This window comes from Drosophila grimshawi, unplaced genomic scaffold (assembly GCF_018153295.1).
Source record: "Drosophila grimshawi isolate 15287-2541.00 unplaced genomic scaffold, ASM1815329v1 contig_1377, whole genome shotgun sequence".
In the NCBI taxonomy this organism is placed as follows: Eukaryota; Metazoa; Arthropoda; class Insecta; order Diptera; family Drosophilidae; genus Drosophila; species Drosophila grimshawi.
The window spans coordinates 17,220,825-17,248,532 of NW_025062900.1; the positions used below are offsets into that span (position 1 = coordinate 17,220,825).

Here is a 27,708-nt window from a genome sequence, read left to right on the forward strand (position 1 = left end):
GTTTACACCGCATAAACAATTCCAAAGGCGCCATTGCTGCAAATTTGCTCCAAATGTCTAGCGTTTTGTGCATATTAATAATTTTTATCGGGGCACAATCTGCACCACGCCTGCCATGATAAAAAGCGAAACAAGACGAAAAAACGAATGGAAATTGTATCAAAACAACTCGAACACGAAACAATGGAGACAACAACATGTCTCTCGTTCAGCGGCGGTTAAGCACTTTGCCATCGAGAATTAAAAAAAAAAAAACGATGAAATATATATCTATATATATATATGTATAATCCAATTCCATTGTTTAACATGAACCGCAACGGGAAAAAGCAGAATGATGAAAAATTGCATAGCGCTGTTAATGTCGACTGCGCTTATCACCTACAACAATGAGAGCAGAGAGTCCTCCTGCAAGGACAATAAAGTGAGGTCGAAGGGGGGCCCCAGCTCAACCCCTCAAGAGTGCGGCGCATTCGAGCGTAAATTGCAGCATAATCTCTTCCGGATATGATTACGTTCTTAAGTGATCTGAGTCAGACAGCTGGACAGGACAGGAGGAGCATTGTTGCCTCGCTGCTGTCAGCTTTCTCTCTCTATCTCTCTCTCTTTCTCTCTCTCTTTAGCTCACTCTCGCTCTTTCTCTGTCTGCCACGCGCATCTTGGCTAAATGCTGTGACCTATCAGCTTTGTATCTTTATCGCTTCGGCGAGTGCACGAGTACATCATACTTGTATTGTGCAATATGTTGTGATTACAATTTTTTAAAAAGCTAAAGCTGCATTTTCTTTTGAATTACAAGGGGTGTTGCGTCTTGCAACTGGCTGGGGGAGCTGGGGACGCAAAACTCACGCGCTATGATTATGGGCATGGAAAAAAGTAAGTGTATCATTTGCTGCGCCAACAATGTGCTGGCAAAAACACTTAACGCTGCACGGGCGTGGTTCGGCGTTGTCAACAACATGTTGGCATTGTTGGTAATTGTGCCGTTAATTGTCGAGGTGACACTATCCCACACCTATGACACACCATCCCCTCTCCCCCCATATCTACTGAATGTGAGGGTGTGACAGCTCGACGATGTAGAGCAGACAGTAAAGTATTCGGAACATGTTACTTCCAGCTATAAGTTATAAGTGACAAAGTCCTTGTTTGGTGGCGCGCAGGACTCAAAAGCGTCCCTTAATCCAGCATGCCTGTAGCAACTGGGGTTGCAGTTTGATTGTATCACTGCCAAAGCCCAAAAAAAGTGTGAATTTATCAATATGCTTCAAATAATATGATATCTGCTAACTCCTAACCATTATTAGGTTATCCCTGATCACCTAACCCTTACAATGTTATCCTTGATGTCAAATCACTTCTTGTTTAGGTAATCAAATCATTTATTTTTATTCCATTAACGTTATTACAGATCTAAAACATTGGGATAATTGTATCTCGATTCTTAACGACTACATTATAACATAAATAAAAATAAACATAACTTAAATTGACTGCCTTAAAATAAAATATAAATTTAGATCGATTTTTATTTACTTTTTAGTCTTTTATAGTTAATAATTGTACAGAATATTTAATAAAAAACACAATTTTTGACTGTTCGAATTTGATGAGGAAAAATAGTTTTCCAATTAGGATCAGTGTGAACAATAACTGCAAGAATATATAAATAAAAATATATGAAAATATATAATTGAAGTGGTCTCAAATGCTTTCTTCACACTATTTCACATACTCCAATATATGCAAAACTTTATTATAATTGGAACAAAGTTATAGTCCTTATAAAATAAATAAAAGCTTGAAGACAGTTTTAATTTGAATGGTCTGCGTTGTGTGTGTTTTTGTTTGTTAACTAATTAATAAAATAATGAACCTGTGAAACGGCATCAGCACACATTTGCACTCAAAGCGTCATGAATGCGATACTTCACCTAAAACTAGAGGTGGATACTTAAAGACCAGACCAGAGCAGGCCATACATATATAATATGTACTTATCTAGAACATATTCATAACTCGTCAGGCAGCACAAATGGGCAGCAAGGCGAGTGACTGACTGACTGACTGTTTTGTATGACTGGGCGTGTCCTTTTATGAGTCCTGGGTGTGAAAAAGCGTATAAGAAGTTGACATAAAGCTGACTGACAACGATTGCGTTGGGCGACAATGGCGACGGTGCTGGATGGTATCCCGGATCGCTGGAAATCTGCATTGGAAGCTGCTGAACCGAACTAATTGAGCCGCGTTACATTAAGTTGAATGCATTTCAATGTGTTGCCAAGCATCAATGGAACATCATCACACTTACACACACAAACACACATATATATTTATATATATACATATATATTCATTGCCATAACTTGTGTCTTGTCTGGGAAATGGAACAACTGCCTCTACCCCTGCCTCTTCATTCCCCAGCCACACTTGGTCGCTGCTGAAAGAATACTTGCCAACTGCACACAGATACCAACTGAGAATGCCTTGGACGACTATGGTGTATGTGCAGTAACCAGCTCTAACTAACCGTAGTTGAGAAATACTACATACATGATATATGCATATATATGAGAATGCTTGTATTCGTATGAATAACTTTTGTATATAAGTTTTAATTAAAATATATTAGTTAAAGATACAACGAATATCCGCTGAAATAAGATGTTGCAGTGCTCTAGTGCAAATTACTCCATCGTCCTCTGAGATATATATTCTTGATCATGTCCAGTATCTGACTAATGATTCTATGCAGACGAGTCGTTTTGGCTTTTGCCAGGTTGTTTCTAGTATAATTATGAATATAATTAATTCAATTATCACATACAATTGCTCAACTATTGTTTAATAGAATTTATGTGCAGTTTATGTACATATTTACAAGTTGTTTATTCTTTTTAAACAAAGAAAAGAGCTAAAGTGGACGAAGGTCAGCTCAGTTTTTGCAGTTACTGAGAAAACAAGGATTTTAACATTTTCCTCCACGAGTACAATTTTTACCCCAATAGCTATGGATATGGCCGAGTTAGAGTTAGAAAATAGATTGGAAAAATAAAGATATTACAAGTAAATGTACAGGCCAGGATAAAAGTTGAACTGCTCGAGGAGAAAATGCTCAATTGTGATATATATACCTATTCATGTCGATATAGCAACGGCCATCTATTTGACTATCTATTTCTATACTAATAAGTAAAGCAGAGGTTAAAACTTGATCACAATAGTATTGAGTTTCGATATTTAAATTCAGTGTCAATTTTGATGCCAAACCATGATCATAATGGCAATGCTTTTAGTTGGGATAAAGTAATGGCTGTGGAAAGTTTTCCGATACACAGTTTACTACAAAATTAGAATACTGTATTATGTTTAATAAAGACAAGGTGTGCACAACTTGCTTCGGTACGAACCCTCCACCAATTAAGAGCGAAGCAGGGGTTCAGGCTGTTGCTTAGTTCAATATTGACACAAGTTAATTAAACCCCAATGCGAATGGGAAAGTATCAATGGCAATCGACGTATGTACTCGCTTTGGCTGTGGCATTGGGTCAACAATGAACTAACTGAACAACCAAAGAGGCACTTTTGCCAGCTGAAAGGGACAGGAGCACTGACAGGAACAGCAACAGCAACAGGAACAGGAGTCGAACACTTGCTGGGGCAAAGTTACGCAACAATTTGAAAAGCGAGGAAGCACAACAGATCCATTTGAGTTTTGAGTATCCCGAAGGGTGGTGCATTTGTCACCTGCTGCGATGGTCAGCTCTTCGATATAGATTTAATACTGTTTTATTGCTTCCGTATAGGTGTAATTGGCAGGTATTCTCATCTCAATTAATCTAATCAGAGTGCTTTGGCATACAAAGTGGATATTTATTTACATGAACCTAGCGCATATATTCATAGATGATTCAATTTAGTTGTCCAGCAAGCCAAATATTGTCAAAATGTAAATAAAGATGTGAATTACATCGATATAAATGCTTAGCGCAGCAATAATATAATCGTCCTCGCTGTACTGATTTCTACGCTTGCCGACCATCAATTGTATATCATAGACAAGATACAATGAAAATAGAAGTAGTCCCAAGCCAACATAAATCCAAACCAATATTTTGGATTTTATGAAAAACATAAGCAAGCCCAGAAGTACCAAGACTATCATTAGCACGCACAGGTAGGGTCCACATCCAGTAAAATCGCATGGTGCAAAAATCGCGAATAGGGCAAGTCCCACACAAACGGCAATCGTGATGCCCAGCGCATAAAAGATCTGAAAAATGCTATAATGAAAAAGGACACAAAAGATGCTAATCGAGGAGCTTATCGCATGTAAAACTTACCTTATCTGTGCTATAAAAAATGCAGATACAGCTGACTATGATGGATTGAAATAACGTGAACGCTATTAGCAAAATGTAATTGATGGGAACTGTTCGGGCTACAGATCGATAACAAAATAGTACAAAAGATATTATGGCAGCCCCTACAGCTCCCACAATAAATATATATATGTGATCGTATAACCAAAATTTGGCATCTTCATTGAAAATAAATACGGACGTGATTACGGCAGTAACTGCCAGTTCCAACTGTCAAGAAAGTATCAATGGCAAACAATGTATTCAAATTAGTTGCATATATATATATATATGTACTTACGGCAAGGATACTGCATACTTTGCTGATAAAATGACGCCGCGTCGGCTCGTCATCCCAGTCGGTGTCAAAATCAATATCCTCATTTTCCGTGCGGCCCCAGGCTTGCATATCGTATAGTATTTTGTGTATTTATTGAGTATTTGTTCATGCAATATTTATTTGTTTTCATTTGTTAAGTTCTCTAGATAACTAACTAGATCGGGAAAGTAAAAAGTGCTTCAGTGGAGAGATTTGATTTCATGCTGAGCGGACTCGTTTTGATTGAAACTGCGATTTTTCAAGTCACTGCCAAATATCAAGTTATTTATTTTTGTATAGTCTCACAATTAATAATTTGCTTTAATGCTTAATTGGTTTTAGTTCGAGTATATTGTAACGTAATTTGATATTATTTGGTTTTGCCACTACCCATCATATAAAATACACATTATTGTATGTATGTATTTGTCCATACATATTATGTGTACAGCATTTTTATTGCATAGGTCGGAGTCGTCTTGCAGGCCAGTCAAAGCACTAAGCAACTTGAGAGATAAATCGAATTTAGCATAAAGTTGCCTGGAGTTTGATGAGATTTTAGTTGTTAATTGAATTGAAGTGAGAAAAATTCAAAGCGTTGTTATTATTTTCAAAAATTATGCATTTTGTATTACTCGCTTTCGAATTAGTAATCTTTTAGTTTTAGTTTTCGTTTTAGTTTTAGAATAAGTAGCATAAGTGACATAAGACATAAATAATTTGAATTATCGCTTGTTCTAGATTAAGTTAGTTTGCATAAATTGTATTTAGATTTACATTATTTTATTGTTTATTGTTTATGTTTAAGTCTAATACATTTTAAACGAGTTTTAGTTGCAAGTTTAGATATAAGTGTAGTAAATACAATTAAATAATTAACTATTAATGTACAGAACAGAGTGCTTTCAAGTAGTTTCATGTAAATTGTAAATGTTCTTCTTAAAAAACAAAAAACCATTATATTCTTGGAAGTCATCGGCGATTATTCAAATGCACGTCTCTATATAAGCACTTCATAATTCAAAGTCATATTTGTCTGAATTTGTTGCCTGTTTATCGCTCAAGTGGCGCATTATATAAACTTGAATATGCAGTTTTCATACAACAATTTCTTGTCAGATAATCTTATTGAGTTTGCGTCTTTTACATGGAATATGAATGACAAATTCATTAACAAAAAAAAAAAAAAAAAAAACAAAAAAAGAAAAACAAGCAAACGCAGATAGAAGACGCATAAATCTGGGCGTCCTTTACAGTTCTGTTTTTAGGCTTTGCTTTCGTCTTTTTTTTTATACGCCCTTAACTAAAATAACACTTAACATATATGAATTGCTTATTGACCCTAACACGTAAAGAATTGGACTCACGCTATACAAATATGATTCTTATATAAATAAGGGCCCAAACAAAAAATGCACACGCACAAATAAACAAATACTTAAGTGCTACAAACTTGACTAAAAACGAATTAAATCTTTACATTATCTATTAATGAATATTAATTACAAATTAGTAGTAGGTGCTGAATTTAGTTGTAGTTGTAGTTGTCTTGTTGTTTGCCATTTTCCAGTTAAATGGTTGAGTTTTCTGTTTGTTTTTTGTTGTTTGTTGTTGTTGTTTTAAATAAATATTAGTTAGTTTAAACCCATTTAGTTGAAATTAGTTAATTAACCTAATATAGTCGCTACACACTAGGAGGTATTCTCAAACTCATCGGGTTTGTGCTTGACTCGCAAGTTGCTCAATAAATCGGCACAGTTATTGACCATCATCAGATAGTCGCCATTGTTCAGATTGCCGGTTCCTGATTGCTGTTCACGATTGTTTCCACCTCCGATTTCACCTCCTCCACCACTATGATTGTTGTTCGGCAGAGTTTTCTCGTTTTGTCTGCAATTTAATAGATATATTTTAAATATTATCTAGTATTCAATTCGGTCGCAGGCTTAAGCATTACCGATTGTGAGTGATGTTTCCAAGCATATCACGAGACATAATCACAGCCTTTTCCAATTCCTGTAATAGCAACGAGTTCTTCAGATTCGCGTGCAGCTTCATCGCCGCCTGCGTGGTCGTATAAAGCTTATTGATCACATTGTGCACCTGGGCCTCAGCTGTATTAAGACAAAAAATAAAAATAGATTAATTTGGTGAACGGAAGAACAAATAAGAGTGATGTAGTCGAACGTTTGTCTGCTAGTCGAGCTCTCACTCGATTTGTTACCCTCGACTAGATCATTCTCATATTGGTTGCAGTTGGTTGGCTACTCACACTCTGCAACCTCGTAGTCCTCAACGCTGCCGACTCGCTGCTTAGTCGCATTATTGGGAGTATTGCTGTTCATTTTGTTCTTGTGATCGAAACCCAAATTGCGAGGCCTGGGTGGCACAATGGGTTTATTGCTGGCAGCAATACTGGGCGTCTCCTCCGAACTGGAGTCATCTGGCATTGCTAAAATTATTTAAAAAAAATATATATTATTATTATGGTTTTGAGATAAATGTCTAATCATTATAATTACCACTGCTGAATGGCGTCTTGCGTCGATTGCTGTTGGCGTTGTTTATCTTGCTGCTGTACTGTCGATTGGCAGCTAAAATAAGCCATTAATTAATACGGTTCAATGTATAAACAAAAGCAATTTGTGCTTAAGTTTGAAACCTACCCGTGGGTCCATTGCTGCGACTCTGTCCATTTGACGCACTGCGCATTCGATTGCTGTCCTCCGGCTCCGAGTCACTCTATATGGAAAAGGTTTTGATTTCATTTAAGTTTGGTTTGAAAACATTAAATGTTAAATGTTTTGCTTTACTACTTACAACCTGATTGAGCACATTCATTGAGTTGCTGGAGGCGCCCAGACCTGATTTGCCTTGCTGACTATTCCGTTTGCTGGCGGATCTGGTAATGTTACTGCTCCGATGCTGAGCTGTGGGCTTCTGTGGTGTTCCATTGGACTTGCTGGCTGTTTATGGAAGAGTTAGAGAAACAGAGAGCGGAATGAGGTGATTAGTTTTAGCAAATGGGAGCAGTGATTGGTTATATTGGTGGGCCTTACGCTTGCCAAAGTTGCCCATATGCAGATCACTCAGGGAGCAGGCGCGACGAATCGACGACTCCTCAATGGGTATGGGATTGAGCACTTTGGGATTACCTGTAAGTAGGTGTAGACGGTTATTAGTCGCGGGTCGAGCATGCTGGTCAGTGGTGCAACGTAAATGGTTTCTTTCGTGTGGGTAGCAAAAATGAGAACGTCAACCAAAAAAGCTCTAACAAAAATGGGTGCGCAAATATCAAGGATATTCCCGAGTACAAAATGATGATGAGTGGAGATGGTGGAGAGTCAACAAAAAAAAAAAACAATAATCTTTGTGCTTGTTCTGTAGTAATTTGTAGTACAACATCGAGGCTCAAACGTTCAAACCTTTTAGGCGCTCAACGCTCAACTCCTGATGATCATCATCTTTAGCGCCATTAGCATTCACATTTGCATTGCGCTCATGGTAAATGCGTCTTTGGTTGCTTGCAACATCATCATCATCATCATCAGCGTCATCGTCGTCGTCATCATCATCATCTGCATCGTCTTCGTCATCGGCAACCACTTCCTTGGCTAGTTCGACATCGTTGCTGCCATTATCGTGATAGTTAAAGTCAGCGCTCTCAAGCACATCCGGCAAGCTGCAGTTCCGACGAATGTGTCGAGCATATGCACAGAGATCCGCATCGCTGGAGGGCAACAGCTGCTCCGCGAGTTGCTGCTGATCCTGGGCCCGGGCCAGCATATCAAAGTTCATAGTCAGACTCTTCACGTAACCCTTCTGCTTCGAGTTGCAGGCAAAGGGACGCAAGCGTGTCTCTGTCGCCATGCGTATCTGCTCCATTTTGCGCTCCTCCATGCCAATTAGCTTCTCGATGATGTCAATCTTCTTGGCTATGTTTTGGCACTGGTGGCTGGTGGAGTTGCCGGCACCCGAGCAACGCTCCACATTGTCCATGTTCTTTTTGTGCTTGGCTCGCTCCAGCTGCACCTCGTCCACCACTGCCTGCAGCTGTGGCTTTGTGTACAGCTTCAGGCTGTGCATATGCTCCAGATTCTCGGGCGCATTCCCATTCTCGGCAAAGAACATTTCAAAACTCCGCTCGGCTCCATAGTTGCTTGGCAAACTGCCCACGATGGGTGCATCCATCATATCATGACTCTGCTGCTCATCCAGCGTAGCCTCTAGCTCCGACTCCATTTCGTTGTTGCTGTTGCTATTGCTGTTGCTGTTGCTGTTGCTGTCCCCATCATCGTTGAGATTGGCGCGCTCCCGCTTTGCACTGGGCGTATACTTGATTTGCGAGACGGTATTGAAGCGAACACTGATCTTGGGACGCGCCTTCTGCCTCACACTCGAGGCGCGCCAGTTGTTGCTGTCCCTGGTGTCGAAGCGCGACACTTTCTTCAGGCAGCTGTGCGTGGCGAGGGCGCCACTACTAACACTACTCCTCATGGCCGCCTGCGGACGGTGCTGGGCTCGCTGCTTCTCGCGCTCAAACTTGAGCAGATTGTGCTCGAATTGACGCACAACGCTGGCCGTTCTCGAGCTGCCCACGCAGGACGACTGCTTCTTCTCCACGTTGCAGGTCAGCGTCGACACCAGATTGTGGGGCTTAGCGGGTATTGGAGGTTTTGGCATTTGTTTGCGCACAAACATCAACTGGTCATTGGAACGGGATTGCGATTGAGATACAGATTGAGATTGAGATTGAGAGTGGGAATGGGCGTGTGAATGGGCGTGGGATTGGACTTGGGCTTGGTTATATGGTTGGGCGTGGGACTGTGAGAGGGGATTTGAATTGCGCTGCTGACGCTGCTGGGCAAAGTCCGTGCTGAGACTTTTATTTACTCCGGAATTGTACTGCTTGTTCTTGGATCGCATTGTGGGAATGTGCTCCACGCCAGCTGGTGCTGCTTGCGGTTGCGGAACTGAGGCCAGACGTGGATAAGTCTTGGAGTTGGGCAACGGCTTCAGGGGCTGCAGATTGTAGCCGGTCACATCGAAACTGTCGAAGGCAGCTGCCGCTCTGGCCGAAGTCTTCTGGCGCATATAGTAGTCAAAGCTGCCATAGGCATTGGGACTGCTGCCGTACGACTTGGACACCGGGCCGTGGATTATGAAGTTGCGTATGCCGGCGTGGCACTGCATTGCTTGGAGTGGCGGCTCCAGTGGGGCACTCTTGCAGTCGCTCTCGTCGGAGAGCACGCTCTCCAGGCTGTTGCAGTAGCTGCCGCCGTCGGATAGCAGTGACTCCTGGCTGAGCTCGTGCGGCAGCTGGCCGGAGCTGCTGAGGAAGAAGCTGGCGCTGGAATGGCGCTGTGTCTCCAGGAAGCGTGCCTCTTCGAGGCGCTGCTGCTGCTGCTGCAGCTGTTGCTGCTGAGTGGCAGCAAACTGATCGGGCTTCAGGATGTCCGAGAGGGAGACTTTCCGCTCGCACTGATAGATCTCGCGGTAAACATAATACTGGGTGCGTCCGCTTTGGGGTGGCGTCGCCGTTGGCGTTGTATCGCCTGTGGAGCCGTCCAGGGCACGCAAATTGGCCGGCATTGAGGCTGATGAGGGCAGTGCAGCATATCTGGATGGCTCATCCAGATCACCATATTTGCGCGTTATCTCGTCAATCATCTTCTCGGTGTCCATATGAATCATGTCGAGAATTGTCCGTGCATCGTCCGCATAGACCGAGTGTCGCTTTGGCTCTGTGGGTATGGAACGCTCCGACTCCACCGACCACTCCACCTCCTCGTGCACAGGCGAAACGGGACAGGATTTGTAATGCTTAAGAATGCTTGGGGTACGACGATTGTTGCCAGCTGGATTGCGCTTGGCGGCGCTCAACCGGGGCGCTGTTTGTGCCGCGTACTTCGGCTGTTGCCTGGATGTGTTCGAGGAGGTGACGTAGGAGGCGTTGCCGTGACCAAAGGGCACACCAGGTGGTGGGTGGATCTGATGCACGCCCACATGATGCGGATAGGGTGGATAATGCTGCTGCACTTGGCGCATTGTTTGAAAGTTTTGTTGCAGCTTCGATTTGGACGCGGCACAGTTGAAGAATTGCTGAACAGAGACTTGTGGCTGATGTTGTTGCTGTTGTTTTGATGGAGGTTGAGGAAGATGTTGTTGTTGTTGTTGATGTTGCATTACAGATGGGTTAGTGGACCTACTAATATACTGTGAAGTATCATGGGAATCAACTGGTTGGGTTATTCAACATAATCAACAGTAAGTGTTACAAATAAGTGTTTTACGATTTTGCGGTTGATTGATTGATTTTTTTACCAACATTATTTTTTACCAACATAGTGAGCGCAAGGGAGAGCAATCATTAATAAAGAGACAAAGAAGTTTAAAGAGAGAGAGAGAGAGAGAGAGAGTGGACGAGGCAAACAAAGTATGTGTCGCAAAATGGACGGATTAGCCTACAGTTATCAAGGAATCGATCCGTATTTGGGTTTTAGCTTTGGAATAACTTTGAGCCTTACCTGACTTCTGATAGCGTGCTGGCCCCGAGTTGCGAGACCCATCCAGATTGCCAGCCAGACTCAGATCCGAAATGCTGTGGCTGCCTCGCAGCGGTCTATGGCCGACCTGTCAAGATTATAGAGTAACAAGATGCAATCAGTGAATAGCGACCAATTAACAAGTGGCAGGCATTAGTCAATGAATGAGTCAACAAGTTGGACTGCAGCCATGTCAGCAGTTTACCCAGTTTGCGAAGGTTTTTCTTTTCATGTAGTTGGTTTTTGTTAGCAAGTGAATAACACGCTCGATTTTCTGAGTCAGCGTTTTCAAATCGTCGAATAAAATATATACAAATTTTGTAGTTATATAAAAACTTTTTTTTTTTTCAATAATTTATCACGCTAATCGAAGCTGCTAAGCTAGCTGGACATTAAATCTGTTTAAGTTATTAGTTTCATTCTATTTTTTAGTGGAACGCAACTTAACATTATATTTGCAACTTTGTAGTTACTGTTTAGTAGGGAATGAACTTAGTATTAGTAGTCGTCGTTAAATGGAGTCCAAACGTGTTTTGGGCTTGCGTATTTAACAAGCGTTATGAGAAGCAATTCAGTCGTTAAAGCATCAACAATAACTCTTAGGTAACTCGGTTGGTTTCTCACCTCGGCAATTACATTTAACTTTTTACTGTCATTTTTGCGCGTACCCTAAATGTGGAGGAAGGGGTTTGAATTTGATTCGGATTTTTGTTTTTGTTTTTGAGTTGAGTTTTTTTTTCACCCGGACGTGTTTGGTTGTGTGTGGAACGAGACAGACACCGAAGCAATACGCAAAAAAATAAACACATATTTAGAGGGGAAAACGAAAACGAAAATAAAATGTAGACATAGAAAACAGAAATTAAATAAAAAACAGAAAAAATAGAAATATATAAGATGACCAGCCATCTGTCTGTCTCTACTCACATTCTCCAGCTGCTGTTTGACCTTGTTGATGACCTGCAGCAGCTCCTCCTTCTTGGTGCTTGTGTATGACTTTGTGATGGTAGGCGGCGCTGGGACAACCTTTCCATTTTCAGTATTGTGCTTGGCACTGATGCTGCGACGACCTGAAAGCAACAAATCTGTGATTACGAACATGAATGGGAAATGAAGCCAATTAGGTAAGCCTACTGCTTGTGCCACGCTCCAGCAACGTGCCCGGTCCTTCCGGCAATGCCGCATGCAGAAAACTATTCGTGGTCTGTGGCAAATTTTCAGAGCTGCCGCCCAACGTTGAGGCCAGTGACCGTTCCGCATTCTCCGCACTGGGCGTGGAGCCCTCGTCCTCCGTGTCCGATGTGCCCGTCCCAGTTCCGGTGCTTGCCGTGTGCGAGCTGCCATTGCCGGCGGTGGCCAATTGAAGACCGGTTTTCTCAAACTTTTGGCGACGCACCGATTTTCGCAGCTCATCCTCATTCATGGCGGTCACCTTGAAGTCCCTGCAAAGCAAAAATGGTTTAATTAACTTAATTTGCAATTAAGACTAAAGGTAAACTGATCTTACGTTGGCGTGCTGGGCAACATATTGTTGTAGAACATGCCATGATCTGAGCTGGTGCGTTCGCCATCCGAAATGTCCTCCACATCGCCGTCGTGATCGTGACTGTGTGTGTCGAAGCGGAGTCCAACCTTGCGCTTATCGGGCTGGAGACGCTGCTGACCAACTCCAACGGTGGCTGGGGCACCATTGCTGGATGCCGTGGCAGCTGAGACGGTGGAGATGGTGCCATTGTTGTTGCTGCCAATGAACATGAGTTCGCGCCGCGTCTCCATGCCCGAGTCAATGGACGAGTCCTCGCTCAGATACGTCTGATTGAACATAATGTCCTTGGAAGAGGCGCTATTATAATCAGAGGTTTGTACATTGGTCGCGCTATGACCACCCACCGAGGAGACAGTGCCCAACGGACTCTCCGAATTCGAGCGCACATCCTCCGTTTCCAGCTGGCTGCGCTGTGACCAGCGTCCACGTGGCCGGGGCGCCTTCACGCCCAGCTGTTGACTGGACGCTGAACTCAGGTTGCCCATGGACGAGGCCGTGTGCAGCGTGGCAGACGACAAGCCGCTAACAAGTGGCGTGGGTATGGATAGGGCGCCGCTCTCCGAGTTTGCCGCCGCCGCCTTGCGCATGGCCCACTGGGGCAGCTGGCCAACGTCCGAGAGCCGATAGGTATTGCGATTCGATTGCGGCTCCTCGGGCACTATGAACTTGGGCGACAGCTGCTGGTGCTCCAGTTCGCTGGTGGGTGACTCCACCACAATGGCATCCGGTGGCGAGATGGGCGCCACTTGACGTTGCAGCGGTGCAATGCCGGAGCGCAGTCGCTGCTGGGACATGCGTGCCTGCATTGTGACGATCATGTCGTGCGGCACCTGCCAGATGAATATGCAGCCATCGCCACTGGCCGAGATGAGGTGGCGACAATCGTTGGTGAACTTCAGACCCGTCACCAGCTCACTGTGGCCGTACATGCGTGCCATGCACTCGCTGGAGTAGTAATCGTAGACGGCGAGCGTCTTATCCGTGCAGGAGGTGGCCACATAAATGCCGCTCGGATCCAGACTCAACTTGATCAGACTGCCCTCCTCCGAGTGGGAGCCCTTAAAGGTTTTCGTTTGCTTCGCATTCTGAGTGCCATAGACACGAACATTGCGATCTTGGCAAGCGGTCAAAATATGCTTGGCATTCGAGTCTACCTCCATGTCGTAGAGCGTTGTCTTTCCCGACGTGTTCGTGCCGCGCATAAAAATGTTACCCTGCAATAAATCAACGATGTAAGATTGCATTTCTTGATAAACACCAACAACACACACACAGCTTACCTGAAAACTGCGAAACATAATTGACTTGTCTGCCCCGCAGCTGATCATCTGAAAATTGAGGCCAGCGCCCACAAATTTGATGGACGTGATCGAGGAGCTGTGATCATCCAAGGTCTGCAGCAGCAGATAATTCTGCGACACATCGAACACATGGATGAGACGATCGCGACTGGCGCTGGCGAGCAGCTTTCGTTCAATCTTATCATTTGAGTACTCCAGACACAGCACCTCCGACTCATGCGCCTCGATGGTGGTCAGCAACTTGAGATTTGTCAGGCTGTAGACACGTATGTTGCCACAGCGATCACCGCTGGCCAAGTGCTGCAGCTCGGGACTGATTTTGATGCAGCGCACACCGTTGCGTCCATCGTAGCTGGAGTTGCCCGTTTTGTCGAAGAGCGAGGAGCCCTGATCCTTGATGTACTGCAACTCGTCGTCGCTGTAGATGATCTTGAGTAGGTCTTTGGAGTAGATATTCTTGCGATATATCTCATTGTTGGCACAACTGTCTAGGCCCCACACGCGTATCGTATCATCCGATGAGCATGTCACAAAACAGTCCTCGGGCAACGTCTGCGATGGCTCGCGCTCTACGTTATATGGCACAGTCTCCACGCCCCAAATGCACGTGGAGTGATACAGGAATGAGTGCGACTTGCCCACTCGCGACACATCGCGCAGATCCCAGATGTACAGCGAGTGATCGTTGTAGACGCAGCTCACCTGCAAATGCATCAAACAAAAGGTGGTTTTAAAAGTGTTGAAATGGTTTCTTAATATTAGTTTATTATTATTGTTGGCTTCGTGCACTGCGATCTGTTAGATCTACTGTGTCCCCCTCCCAACTTACAGCTCTTCAACAACAACTGGTTGATAACATGTTTCTCTGGTATACTAAGTCGTTTCCTTAATAAGCCCTGACATTATGCTATAATGTGTCCTGAGAGCTCTTCATGGACAGAGTCCGCTACTGACTAGTTTCCTTCGAGTGCCTTCTTATTGTAAATGTTCTTTCATGTTGTTTTATACAATAATTTTTGTTGAGTCCAATCTAAGAATGATACTTGATAATAAATTTCCGCTTATCGGTATACATGAGATACTTTATCAAGGAGCTAATGCAATGTTTGCTTTAATTTATAACTGGAAGTTAAACTAATGTTTTACTTTAAGCTACACAATTTTCGACCATGGATTAATTATTAAATAAATCGCACAAGCCATGTATCTCTATATATACTTTGGCGTAAAATGTTCTGAGTTTTCGTCTTCAGAGGCACTCAGTCTGAGATAAGCTTTCAAATAATTTTGGCCTTTTGCAGTCAGTTCAATTGGTTAATTTAAGCTAGATTATCGATTGATTAACAAAATCGAATTATATGAAAACTTCTTGAAGTATATGATTGTGTTTCACAATCAGTTTGTGCGAAAGATTTTGTACCTTGGAACGCTGCTCGTCAAAGACCATGGCAATACAATCGGGAAACTTGGCTTGCTGGGGCACAGACATAATGTGATTGATCTGAATACCCTGGGCGACATCGACGCCCAGGTAATGTGTTCGAGGCAGGGTTGTCACGTATTCCAGAGTGGCAGCATTAAAGATGCGTATGATGGACTCGGCGCAGCCAACTAGAATAAATTGCTCGTTGACGCAAATGCAGCTGGCGTTGCTGGTGCGGCACTGCACCCACTTGTCGAGCAGCCGCCTCGAGCTGAACTCCACCAGGTGACCCTGCCGTGTGATGGCGTACGTGCTCTCCGAACAGATGCCCTTGCCGCAGGCCACAGCACAGAAGTCATTGTCGCGAAGATCGCCCAGAATGGCGCTGCGGCCCATTAGCGGCACCGGATCTTTGTACTGCAACAAATTGAATTCATTAAATGAAGCAATTGTAATGATGCTGAAAGCTGAAAATGTTTGCTTACCTTACGTGCACCCTCCAAGTACCAGTATTTGACGTGACGCATGCCCACGGTGACAAAGTAGCTGCCATCCTCAGCGAAACAAACGGCGGACACTTTGGTGCTGATTTTGTTGGAAGCCATTTTCAGATGGGCACGCCAATCGTACACATTGACAATCATGTCGTGCTGCGAGCCCACAGAGACCAGGTACTTGCCATTGGGCGAAAATGCCTATGGTGGAGCACAAAATACAATTAGAGAGGAGAGCGTAAAGAATATTTCAAAATTTAAATGTGCTTACCACACATGTGGCGGCATATTTGTGATCCACAAACTCGGCGACAACGTTGCCGCCGCTGCAGTTATCCAGATTGCCATTGGGCGTCTCCAGTTCCCAGACTTTGATGGCAGGATTGATGCCACACTCGCCTGTGGCTACATAACGGCCGCATCGCGAGAAGGCCACGCATGTGAATCCCTTGCGGGAGGTATTGACCAGATAAGCCTGTGTATTCCGCTTGGCATTGAACAGCACCACTGTGCATCTGGTTGGGGGTAAGCGAATAAATGCACAAAATGTTGTAGTACTGCATGGCAATAATATAAAAATGACATTCAGCATGCTGCCAAGTTGGCATTTGAATGCGCCCTTGGCCAGGCTGAAAAGGATAACACAGCGTGCATGTCATCTCAAATGTTCTCAGCTGGGCACAAATCTCATTTGTCCCCAATTCGTGCTATTGACTGCCATTTCATAGTTGACTGACTTGAACCTATAACCTACAGCAAAAGAGGCTAAAGAAATGCATGCTTATCCAACCCAATCCACTATCGAATATCTCTCTGATTAACTAACTAGTTGCAGTAAATCGCGAGATGTACGAATTATTATTGAATTGGATTGTATACGAATCCTTTTAGTTAACTCTGATACACATTAATCAAGACAAATGCTTTTATTGTATTTCATTGCATATTTTAGCAGAAAGACAGTAATAATAATAATTAAAATTGCATAAACTTTTCTGATGAAACATGAATCTGATTTACGAAAAAGTTGATAAAAGAATTGCTGCTCTTAATTTATCAAACAAATATCAGCGTCAAATGCGTTGAACCCATGCATACAATTAGCATATACTTTCAATTAAGAAAACTATTCTCTTCAGCTGGTTTGAGAATGTATCTGAAAATACTTACCCCGCTGGATAGGCCAGCAGGCCGCTGACGGGCGACACATCCAACGCCGCATTGCTGCAAACAGTTAGGCCCAAGACTTTTTTGAGTTTTATCTGCAAAGAGACAACAAAAAGAAAAAATCAGAATCATTAAATTGGAATTACATCATTCGCAAGTGTTTGGTCAAGGTAAGTTAAGCCTAACATTTGCAGCACAAACAGCAGCCCAAATTGAATGTATTCAATGCGAGATTTGAGCGTGAAGTGCGAATTATTAACGCAAATAGCACTCACATTTGCCAAATGAGCTTGTATCGGTTTATGTGCGTATATATATATATGTGTGTGTGTAAATGTACAAACAACAATCGAGCAAAAAGTGTTAACTTGATTTTCCAATAAGTCGCAGGGTTGGGTTAAAAGTTGCGTAAACATAAATAAAAACAAACTTTTAACGAGTTTGTAACTTTTGTTACCTGATTAGTTTGGCTTGAAAATAAAAGTGAAAGATGATACCAGCTTAAGTAAGCTGAAGAGTATAAGGCTATATCATTTGTATTTGTGTTTCGTACTTGCAGATGTCTGTGATGCACTTAATTGGGAAGCGTAGGTTAAGGCATGTAAATATTTGAAGTAGAGGAAGCACGAGTCAAGTGTTTTATGACAGTTGGACTGACGGACTGGCTCTAAAATGAGATATGCCAGAGTGCTGAGTGCTCGCCCACATATCGCGATCAATTAAATACATTGTTAAATATTGGCTGGCATGCAAAAAAGAGTATCAAAATGATGCTCATTAAACACCCGCAGCTGGAATGAATGCTTTTGCGTCGCAGACACAGAACGAATGCCAAGCTGAGATCATCTGGTTGGCAGTGTATATAGATACATATATATGTATTCATATATCATATATATATATATAGATATATAGGATATGTTAGGAATGTGCGAGCTGTTGACATCGATGTTTGTTTTCTTTAGTACTACAAGCGAATTCACTTTAAAGAGCATTTTTTGTGTTTGCCTATTTCACTCTAAAAAACTACCACCAACGCAGCGTCCAAATATGTCTCAATGCAAAAGGTCGTTGTGAACCGGTTTATTCTATAGTTATCTTATGATATTTGCATTCGTAATGAGTATAATACACCGTGAAATTGTAAACACTCTGAGCGTGGCAAGAAAATAGGCATGCGAAAAATACCAAAACAAAATACAAATATTCAATGCGGCCAACAATAATCAGCCAGAGTTAGTTTGTCCACAAGATACCCTGTACCAGAAAAGTATAAACTATGCTCTTTGGATAGAATCAAAAATAACTTAAATCTATTGAATTTGATTTAGTATATTATTTACTGCTTACAGCAATGGTTTCAATTTAACCAATTTGTGGTAAGTCTACTGAATTAGGTTTATTATTTTAGTTTTTGTTTGCAGCAACTTTTTAAGTCTAATTTTAATTTATTGGATTATTTACTGTTTACAGAAACTCAATTCAATTCAATGTCTTTGAGGAACTCCGCTCAGTCGACAACCGGAAGACAGCGCACGTCATTTATCAAATCAATTTTATGGTATCCAAATAACTTTGTTACAAATTTGGACAAGCAGCGAAAATAGTTTATGCAAATACGGAAAGTTGTCTTACAGACGAGACGACGCAGGGGTGAATGCTTTTATAATGCAAAGTTACAAACAGCTATTGACGAAAAGTATTTTTTAATGTATTTTGTTGATATTTTGCGAGGATAACAGGGCGTATTACAATAAAAGGCATACAGAGGACGTTAGATATCGTAGGGTTTCTATTATTTCGGTGTGCACCTTTAGCTTTTAAAGGTTTTGTTTTATTTACCCTAATATTATTTGATTATTTGTACATTTGTACAAGAGAAGAAAATGCACTTTGAAACCCAAACACTAAGCTCTTATATAATATCAGATTCATAAAAACTGTTTGCATTTGTTTATTGCCTTGTCGGTCAGCACGTTTTGAGAATTTCTAATTTGCTCTCATCATCTTCAATTCGTATGTATTTGTCTAGCAATATGTATATATACATATATAAAGGCAAACAATAGTATCAGTGGAGCTACGTTGTAGACTACGCGAACTTACTGTGGAACGTGATCAAAATGTTTATGGTTAAGGTTCGTTTTTGGCAGCCTTTCGCCAAGACGAGTTGATTGAAATTACGAAAAATTGTATGCAGAGAGTTGAGTTGATATCAAATATTTTGAATTAAAGAACTTTTGATTGTACGCCGGCAAAGTGAGCAATGCCAGATTCTGTGACATTGTCTCAGCATAACTCTACGCCTTAGAAGCTGCCGCGCTTCAACAATGAGCAATCAGAGGCAAACGGCAATCGGTAGTCGGCTAATTGTCTATAATTACTTGCGGCAGCCAACAGTTCAGTCAGATGGCCAAACAAATTCTATATGAATAAGCTTAGCCTGGCCACAAGCACACAGCTGGTTTGTCTATAGCACAATGGAATAAAACTGAGAGAGAAAACCACAAAAACTCATTACGAACGGGGAGACAAAACTTTTGGCCAAATGAATCATGCCACAGAGCAGACAATGGTCCGAAAAGGGGAGACGCAAAACTTGGCTGCACAACAGAATTGGAGACAAGTGAATATATATATCGTATATATAGTATATTTGTATCAAAAAGATACAATTATCAAGACAAAAGTGACCTTTACCTCATAGGCAGCTATATCCTCCTTGCCGTATATGGCAACTGGCGATGAATTTCGTGGCGCGAACATTTTTTGTCTTTCTGCCCTGTCTGGCAGCACATAACAGCAACAATTTCTTGCAGCACTTTAATCTCTACTTAATTATTATTTTTTATGGCACCGCAGAGAGTGAAAAACACAGAGAGAGAGTAAGAGAGAGAGAGTAAAGAGGGAGAGAACAATAACGCCCACAATTTCTCAGTTACACATATGTATATATGATTTTTATTTTTTATGTCTAGATTATAAATTCGGATTTTTGACAAGGGGCGTTTTGAATACGTTTTCAATACGTTCAATAAATAGTACACATTAAATAATACTTTTTCGGTTATTTTACACTGTTTTTAACTGTGTTTCGTTTTGTTGTTGTTGGTGTTGATGACTAGTCTATACTATATTTTGTGACTTTTTCAAGGTCGTTGTTAGGCATGCTATTCAATTTATTTATTTTTTTGCTTTTGCTCGTTGCTGGTTTTATTTGTCCGGTTCGTTTCAATGCCGTGTTGAGAATTCGATGCTGTCAAAGTTCGTGTAATATTCAAGATTTAATATTTTCTTGAGGCGAGTTTTGTGTGTAATTTTGCATGGTGCCTAATCAATTCAACAAAAGCACATATTTAACTTTAATTATTTGATATTCGTTACACGTTTTCGGTTTGTTTGTTTGATTAACTCATTCATTTGTATTGCGTTTTTACAATAAATTGTAGAGAGCAATATTATAATCGATTGCTTTATTGGCGTTGTTCATATTGCTTTGGTGCTGATTTGTAATTTGTCGTTGTCAGCCGTCGTTGCGTATCTATTGGATACGTTTCGTTTTTAGCGCGGCTCAAATGAAACTGTTGAGATTTCTACATTGCCAAGCAAACAACGTCGTCATACAGAGATATACACAGAGAGAGAGAGAGAGAGAGAGAGACAGAGAGAGATAGATACCAATATTGGTAGGCCACCTTCTCAGTCTTCTCGACGATTGAGTGTTCGAGAGAAGGCATTTGAAAGCTCTTTGCGTATCTGGCAAATACTTGGCTCACTTTCCGTCTCAGCGTCGCAGCTCAAAGTCTCGCGCTTTAATTTGCATATTTTGAAAACAAGTTTGCGGCGGGCGTGGACTGGAGTCAAAAGCGAAAGACACACAACACAACACAACACAGCACAACACATGAGACTCGATCGCTTGACCGATGGAAGGCGTTGTTGTTATTGATTAGTTACTCTTGTTGTAGCCATCGACTCACGTTTAGCTTTGTAACACGCGATTACATTTACAAATGGCAATTGAGAAAGCACAACAAGTCGACAAGCGCATTTAACAATGCATTCAAAAGCGGACGAGCTTTGCCCCAGTAGTCATTAATCATTTGTAGATGCACCCACTCAACACTTAATTGTACGCCAAGTGTGCAACAAATGACCGAGAGGCAACCGAGAGGTATCCACAAAGTTATGCGAAAGAATCAGTCAATCCATATAAATATATATGGAGAACAATGTAAATTATTGTATCTATATTATTGTTGTAGTCTAGCAATACTCTCAAAGTAGTCAGGCTTAGGTATTTAAGGCCTGATTATAAGTAGTTGCACATTTGTATTTGTATTGATATATTTGTATTTGTATTTGTTGGTTTTTTGATTCTCTTTCTGAGTGTCTGCACTGCCCACAAAATGCAATAAATTATGAGCAAAGCAAAGCAATTCGTATTGAATTGTAGGCGTACACGTTTGCACCAAAGTTGTAAACAATCGCAAAATTAGGCAAATCAACAGCAGTAACAATAACAACAACAATAAAAACAACAACACCAAATCATCAGTCAACAGAGGAAGCCAACCAGATCATCGGCAGCCGGCTAAGCAAGTGGAACAGAACCAGTACCAAAACGAACAATGACACCCTAAAGCTAGATAGATAGTTAGATAGGCTGATACATATACATATAAGAGATAAAGCAGTATAAGTGCTTAATAGATATATTGCGTAAAGTTTATTTATTTATTTAATGTCGACTAATACAACGGCAGAGGAAAAATAGATAAATAAAAAAGAAAACAAATTAAATTCAAAATAAAAATGAATACTTATGCATCTTAGAATTCATTTATAAAATTATTTAAATTATTTATCTTTATTACAATACTTTATTACAAGGATTGGGGAACATCAGAAAAGACCCAAGCAATAAATTAAAAATAAAAATTAATATTTATGCATCTTAGAACTAAACTATAAAATTATGTAAATTACATGAATTGGGGAAATGCCAGTAAAGACCCAATCAGACCATATGTAAAAAGACAAGATTAGAAAGAATTTGTTAAGAAGTCAAACCTAAAATGCAAATGAAAATGTTATTCACTAGATAAGAATTTTAAAATGGAGTTCTTAATTATAGAAATAGATGACTTGGCATGGATTACATGATAAAATCTATTGTAATCTTTTCAGGTGAACCAGAACTAATATTCCAAATTCGAGGTCTCTTTTAGACTCTGAGATCGACTTACAAATACAGATGGATTGACAGATGGATGGATGACCAAACAGGCATGGACAAATCGACAAAGTTGATGTATGATTGGGTTGAACATACTTGTGCATACATTGTGCCATTTTTCCCATTTGTAATGGATGGCAACAAATATTTCAAGTTCAATTTATAAGCCATTTAGCCTAGATTTAGGTATGTAAATATATTTTGATTTGATGACAGACGAAATGCAATCACAATGCCAATTTACAATGCACTTGTAGACAAACACAAATCAAAATGTTGTCCAACTTTATGAATTTCTTTCTTAGACATATGTACATTTATTTTCCCGTTGACGAAACCAGTAAAAGGAAAATCACTTTGCATAATAAATAAAACCAAGTGCAAAAATCAACAACAACAACAACAAGACAAACAAACACACAGAAACACACACACTCAGAGTGCAGTGCAACTGATTGACAAACAAAATGCATTGTTAAAATTCCACATTCGGCTCCCCATGTCCCCTAATAAAAAGAAAAACAGCAGCAGCAGCAGCAACAGCAACAACAACAAAGACAACGGAAAAGAGTCAAACGCACTTGAAAGCATCGCCAACAAGAGCATAAGAAAAAGAAACACGAGGCCAAGTCTGGGACCGGGCCACATATACAGATTGATCTCCAATGTTGCAGTCAATTTTTGTTGTGTTGCGTTGTGTGTGTGTGTGTGTGTGTGTGTGTGTGTAAGTGAGTGTGTGAGTCTTCGTTGTTGTTTATGGGGGAAAGTTACAAGCGACGGCTCTGACAGATGCTAGGCAGATAGATAGATAGATAGATTAGTCTTGCGACTACATGCGGCGCATATTCAAATGAATGCAGCTTGTTGTTGCTCTTGCTGCTGCTGTTGTTGTCGTTGTTGTTGTTGTTGTTGCCACTTGGCCGCCTTTTTCCTTTGATTTGTGCCGTGAAATGTGGCCGGCCTGTTATAGCTATGTATAGGCAGCATTTACGTGGATTGCGGATTGCAGTTGGTCTTACAATTAAATTGCATTCGCCTTATTGTCACTGGACGCTGAAATGTTTTATGACGCCATTTGTCATATTTTTCTTATTATTTAGTTATTTATAAATTAATTATAATTCAATGGCATTGTTAAAGGTTTGTGGCTTGTCAATTTACCTATTGTATGGGTATTTAAAACCATATTAATTATTAATAAATCCATATTTGTGTCGGAGAGAAAAGACCTGATTTGTCCAGTAGATAAATAGTTACTATTTTAGCAACTTGCGAATGATTTAGCCTTCAAATGAAATAAATAAACAACCCACTGTTGACTTAACAAATGAAGAAACAATCATCATATTGGAGTTTTTCGTGTTTAGCACAGAAGGAAGCAGCGCAATCAATACTCATTTCAAGCAATTTGAATGGGCACAAGGTATAACAGCAAAATGGATTCATTAAAAAATACAATTAATCACTAGACTTGAGTTTAACCCAGTCAAGAGTCAAAACAAAACGACAGTTGGACAGTTGGACAGTCGATCAATGGGTATAGTGGATTGTGTGAAATGTGCATGCGGCATTTGTCACTCTCTGTCCACAAATGAAATAAATGGCGCTGAGCTGCGCTGCGCTGCGATGAGGTAAGCCGAGTCGCTTTGGCCGTCAACTTTGATCCGTAAAAGTTTGAGTATTATGAAAAGTAGGGTATTTAATGTGCGGCAACACAAACATAATTGACATCTTCAGTTCATTTCTCAATAAGACGATCATTTTGAGGCACTAATGTATATTATCTCGTCGCGTATCTTGCACAATTAATGGGATTGCATTGCAATCAGAGTGCCTCCTCAATGCTCCCATTGACATATTGATTACATAATGACAAACATTTTCGTGTGGTCGGAATCGGTTTTGTTATGGCCACGTTGTACGACTTAATTATTGACGTGTATTTCATAAACATTTTTATGTGCTGCTAAATGCTGCAGAGGAGTTGTCTTTATGACAGTCCAGACGTTGTGGCAACCACTTGAGAATGCAATCAAAACTAAGCCGCTATTCAAAATGGGACGCCTACGATATAAAAAACAAAATAACAGGCAGACAGAAAGACAGAAAGACGGCAGGACGGACTGCGTACGGTTTGAGTGAAAAATGCGCATAAATTTATTTAAAAAATCAATCGCGTTGCATGCAGCATGCAGCAGCAACGCACTTAGGAGATTAGCCACAATTCGAACAGTTGCTGTGGCTGTGGCTGTGTCTAATAACAGGTGTCAGTCAGCCAACCCCAAAGCTGCCCACTGTTCACAAGCATTAATTATGCGCTGTTTTCACATAGGAATAGGGTATAATCAACTTGCAGTAATCTATGCAATCAAGAAACCATATTATTAATTTGACTTAATTGTGCAGCTTGAAGCTAAGTACAACATTTGAATCATTAATGATTACACAGTATCAACTAGTCGATCATCGTTGAGTGCAAACATTCTTACATGCTCTCAGTTTCGATGTTTTTAATTTGTACTTTGGCACAGATTTTCCGTAGTAATAAATTGAAAGTACTTAGTTGTTATGTATTAACAGATATTAAATTGATTAGTAGTCGGTGCCTTGAATTGTTTCCGGCATTTAAATAAATGTTTTTATGACAAAAAACCATAAATGAATGTTTAGTTAACACCTTTGCAGTTTTTGTTGCGTTTAACAACTTTAGTGCTATTCAAATCTGCTTCAAACTATTTAGAGAATGCTCAAAGTAATAACTACAAATAATAAAGTATCTCCCTTGAATAGTTGCGTCTTAATTAATGTTTAACTAGAGGAGTAAGCGAGTCTGTCACACGATTTTAATTAGTTGTGTTTGCTGTCCACATTTTTGTGGCTCATGGTCAAAATCTCATTAAATATTTGCAAGCAGTTAATTAAGAGTTTTAAAACGTGTGGAAATGGTGCAGACTCTTAAATAAGCAATAAGCATTTTAATTATATCCCTTGGACAATTTTCAATGGATGAAGAGAATTACTTATTTATAAATATTAACTTTAATAGATTTATATACAAATTATAATAATAAATCGAATAATAAATAATTCTTACGAAGATTGAACTTGGCTTGAACAACTTTGGGCATTTCTTAAAAATTAATATGAACAGATGTCAAAATAAATATTCATATTGCATTCTGCGTCGCAAAAATGCAAAACGAGACTGAAGCAAAATATAATCAGAAATTGGCTAGGGAGAAATAATAAAGATGACCTCATACTCTGACATCAGTAGTAGAGCTTATAAGAACCGACGACTAAAGCCGCAATCTTTTCATACCTCATTAACAATGCATTTGTAATACACCAAGCCTGTTAGAAACTTGAAACTTTGATTTGTATTTTTTTTTAGTTCTTTTCTCGATGTTTGTTGTGTGTACTAATTAATAAATCAGCATCGTCATTGAAGGAATAAGAATATCAAAAATACCTGAAAACAGGCAGCGAAATAAGCAAAACAAGCAAATAAATTGTCAACTTGTCGGCCAAAGACGGAATACAAAAAAATGAGGCATGTTAACTTTGGAATGCCGACGACTCAATGATTTTAGCCAACATCCTTATGCTGGTATTTTGTAAGAGCCAACGTGGGTTGAAGATTTTTTTTGTTGGTTTTTTAAAAACAAGCTGAGTGTTAAGAAAGTGAAACGCTTTTGTGGATACGAAATGTGGGCGTTGTCGGATAATCGATTTAAAAACAATCGATCTATCAGAAGTGTTGCGGCATTTAAAAGGCAAATTAGTTCGAGTCTCATCGCCACTTAACTTCCAACATATTTTAACGAGTTTATTTGAAGCAGATGTTGCCTAAAGCGTATTAAATAACCAACAACCAATATTGGTTACCAAAGGCAACCTGTCAATGGGGCCAAAAAAGCAACTATGTCAAATTGATTATTGTTTTGCCGCAAAACGACAAGCGTAGATTCTCGAGCGTCAATCTAAGTGGTGTACACTGTACAGTAGCCACATACAACAACATACATCTTACTGTATACACACAGCCTGCACACACCTTCAGATAACAAAAGATATATAAACGAATCGTTATAGTTGCGAGTGCCCGTTCATCAATCAAGTGTTTGTTAATCATGTGGGTTCCATTCGAAAACAAAATGTTTGCAAATATACAAAAAAAAAAAAAAAAAACAATAAAAAACATATTAAAAAACCAGTTAGGATGATCTAGGTGTGAGTAACCGATTAGGTAATACCCTGTATTCGACTTTTATACCCATGTTAAAAGAAATTATATTTGCTTTGGGTCTATTCGATTTTGTAAACCATTTTTTTTTTTTTCTTTCAATGTTGAGTGCGTTTCGAAATTGCTTGTCTAGGAACTGATATGAATGATATAAGAAACCAAAGAAAATGAAAAACCAACGCTGATTACCAAAGCAAAAAGAGGCATGAATACAAAAACAAAGTATTAACTGCCATTTTATTGTATGTTTAACAGTTAACAAAAGCCATCAGCTGGAAAACCGCTAACAGTGGCACCTCTCTCTCTCTAGTATTAAGTATTTTCCTAATTCCATGCTTTCAGCTTATAAATTGCATAAAACTTAAAAGCCGATTTGCGCCCAAAGCTGCAGGAAAAACAGTTTGCAAGTGCCAGCCAAATTGCTGGGAAAAACGTGCAAGTCTTTGCCCATTATTTTTACAATTTTGGTTAAGCTGCAGTTCCTAACAACTAATTTTGGTCGAGCTGAGAGTACCTTTACGATGATACATAGATGTGGAACCAGACGTGTCAAATCTTTGCCAATTACAGATACATTTATAAAAATACTTGGAAAAGTTGGTAAGTGTTTCACAGTTTTAACTGAATGCATCCAGCTGGAAGTAAAATAAAAGTAAAAAGTAACTAAAAGGAAAATATCGAAACCTGTCAAAGTCGGTAATAATTTGCAGTTATTATTTTTATCTAGCTTGTGTCAGCTAGGAAAGCACAGCTAAATGATTCAAATGCATAAAAAGCTAAGGTTAATTTTAATTAAGTTAATAAACGCTATGAATTTAATACAGCTGCGACTGGCGACGGATTAAATGCGTTTTGTGTGCCGGATGAGATGGCAGGCAAAAAATTCAGAGCACTCTGGTCATGGACATTGGGGATGATCCACCCAAGCGTCAAGTGTCCTTCAATGGAACCCTCCAGATTGCGGACTTCAATGCAGAACGCTCACTCAGAAAAAATTGCATTAACAACTAGGAAAAAATGTCTGGTTTTTTTCTTATTCACAAATATTTCTAAAGTGGGAAAATGTA

General features: G+C 40.3%; 2 protein-coding genes across 13 annotated transcripts in view; both read right to left on the reverse strand.

Moving 5' to 3' along the window:
* Nucleotides 1-3,842: 3,842 nt before the first annotated feature.
* Nucleotides 3,843-4,848, reverse strand: LOC116805336 (protein lifeguard 1). Its single transcript, XM_032736634.2, has 3 exons — nucleotides 4,663-4,848; nucleotides 4,344-4,592; nucleotides 3,843-4,273 (listed from the first exon to the last, which is right to left on the reverse strand). The coding sequence occupies exons 1-3, from the start codon at nucleotides 4,768-4,770 to the stop codon at nucleotides 3,917-3,919; spliced, it is 714 nt and encodes a 237-aa protein (XP_032592525.1). The 5' UTR covers nucleotides 4,771-4,848; the 3' UTR covers nucleotides 3,843-3,916.
* An 87-nt stretch (nucleotides 4,849-4,935) lies between these two features.
* LOC6570217 (mitogen-activated protein kinase-binding protein 1) overlaps nucleotides 4,936-27,708 on the reverse strand; it is a 35,073-nt gene continuing 12,300 nt past the window's right edge. For 2 of the 12 annotated variants that reach the window (XM_043214526.1, XM_032741929.2), the window contains 18 exons: nucleotides 17,160-17,251; nucleotides 16,261-16,504; nucleotides 15,981-16,190; nucleotides 15,493-15,912; nucleotides 14,052-14,774; nucleotides 12,733-13,985; nucleotides 12,360-12,667; nucleotides 12,153-12,295; nucleotides 11,850-11,894; nucleotides 11,208-11,313; nucleotides 8,106-10,919; nucleotides 7,740-7,835; nucleotides 7,501-7,646; nucleotides 7,347-7,422; nucleotides 7,203-7,274; nucleotides 6,953-7,132; nucleotides 6,638-6,794; nucleotides 4,936-6,570 (listed from right to left, as the gene is read on the reverse strand). In XM_043214526.1, coding sequence (XP_043070461.1) covers nucleotides 6,372-6,570; nucleotides 6,638-6,794; nucleotides 6,953-7,132; nucleotides 7,203-7,274; nucleotides 7,347-7,422; nucleotides 7,501-7,646; nucleotides 7,740-7,835; nucleotides 8,106-10,919; nucleotides 11,208-11,313; nucleotides 11,850-11,894; nucleotides 12,153-12,295; nucleotides 12,360-12,667; nucleotides 12,733-13,985; nucleotides 14,052-14,774; nucleotides 15,493-15,912; nucleotides 15,981-16,190; nucleotides 16,261-16,504; nucleotides 17,160-17,251 — 7,284 coding nt within the window. In that variant the 3' untranslated portion in view covers nucleotides 4,936-6,371. Of the gene's footprint in view, nucleotides 6,571-6,637; nucleotides 6,795-6,952; nucleotides 7,133-7,202; nucleotides 7,275-7,346; nucleotides 7,423-7,500; nucleotides 7,647-7,739; nucleotides 7,836-8,105; nucleotides 10,920-11,207; nucleotides 11,314-11,849; nucleotides 11,895-12,152; nucleotides 12,296-12,359; nucleotides 12,668-12,732; nucleotides 13,986-14,051; nucleotides 14,775-15,492; nucleotides 15,913-15,980; nucleotides 16,191-16,260; nucleotides 16,505-17,159; nucleotides 17,252-19,856; nucleotides 20,010-27,708 lie in introns of those variants that run through there. The other 10 variants (XM_043214528.1, XM_043214525.1, XM_001996434.3 and 7 more) reach the window with 8 other exon arrangements.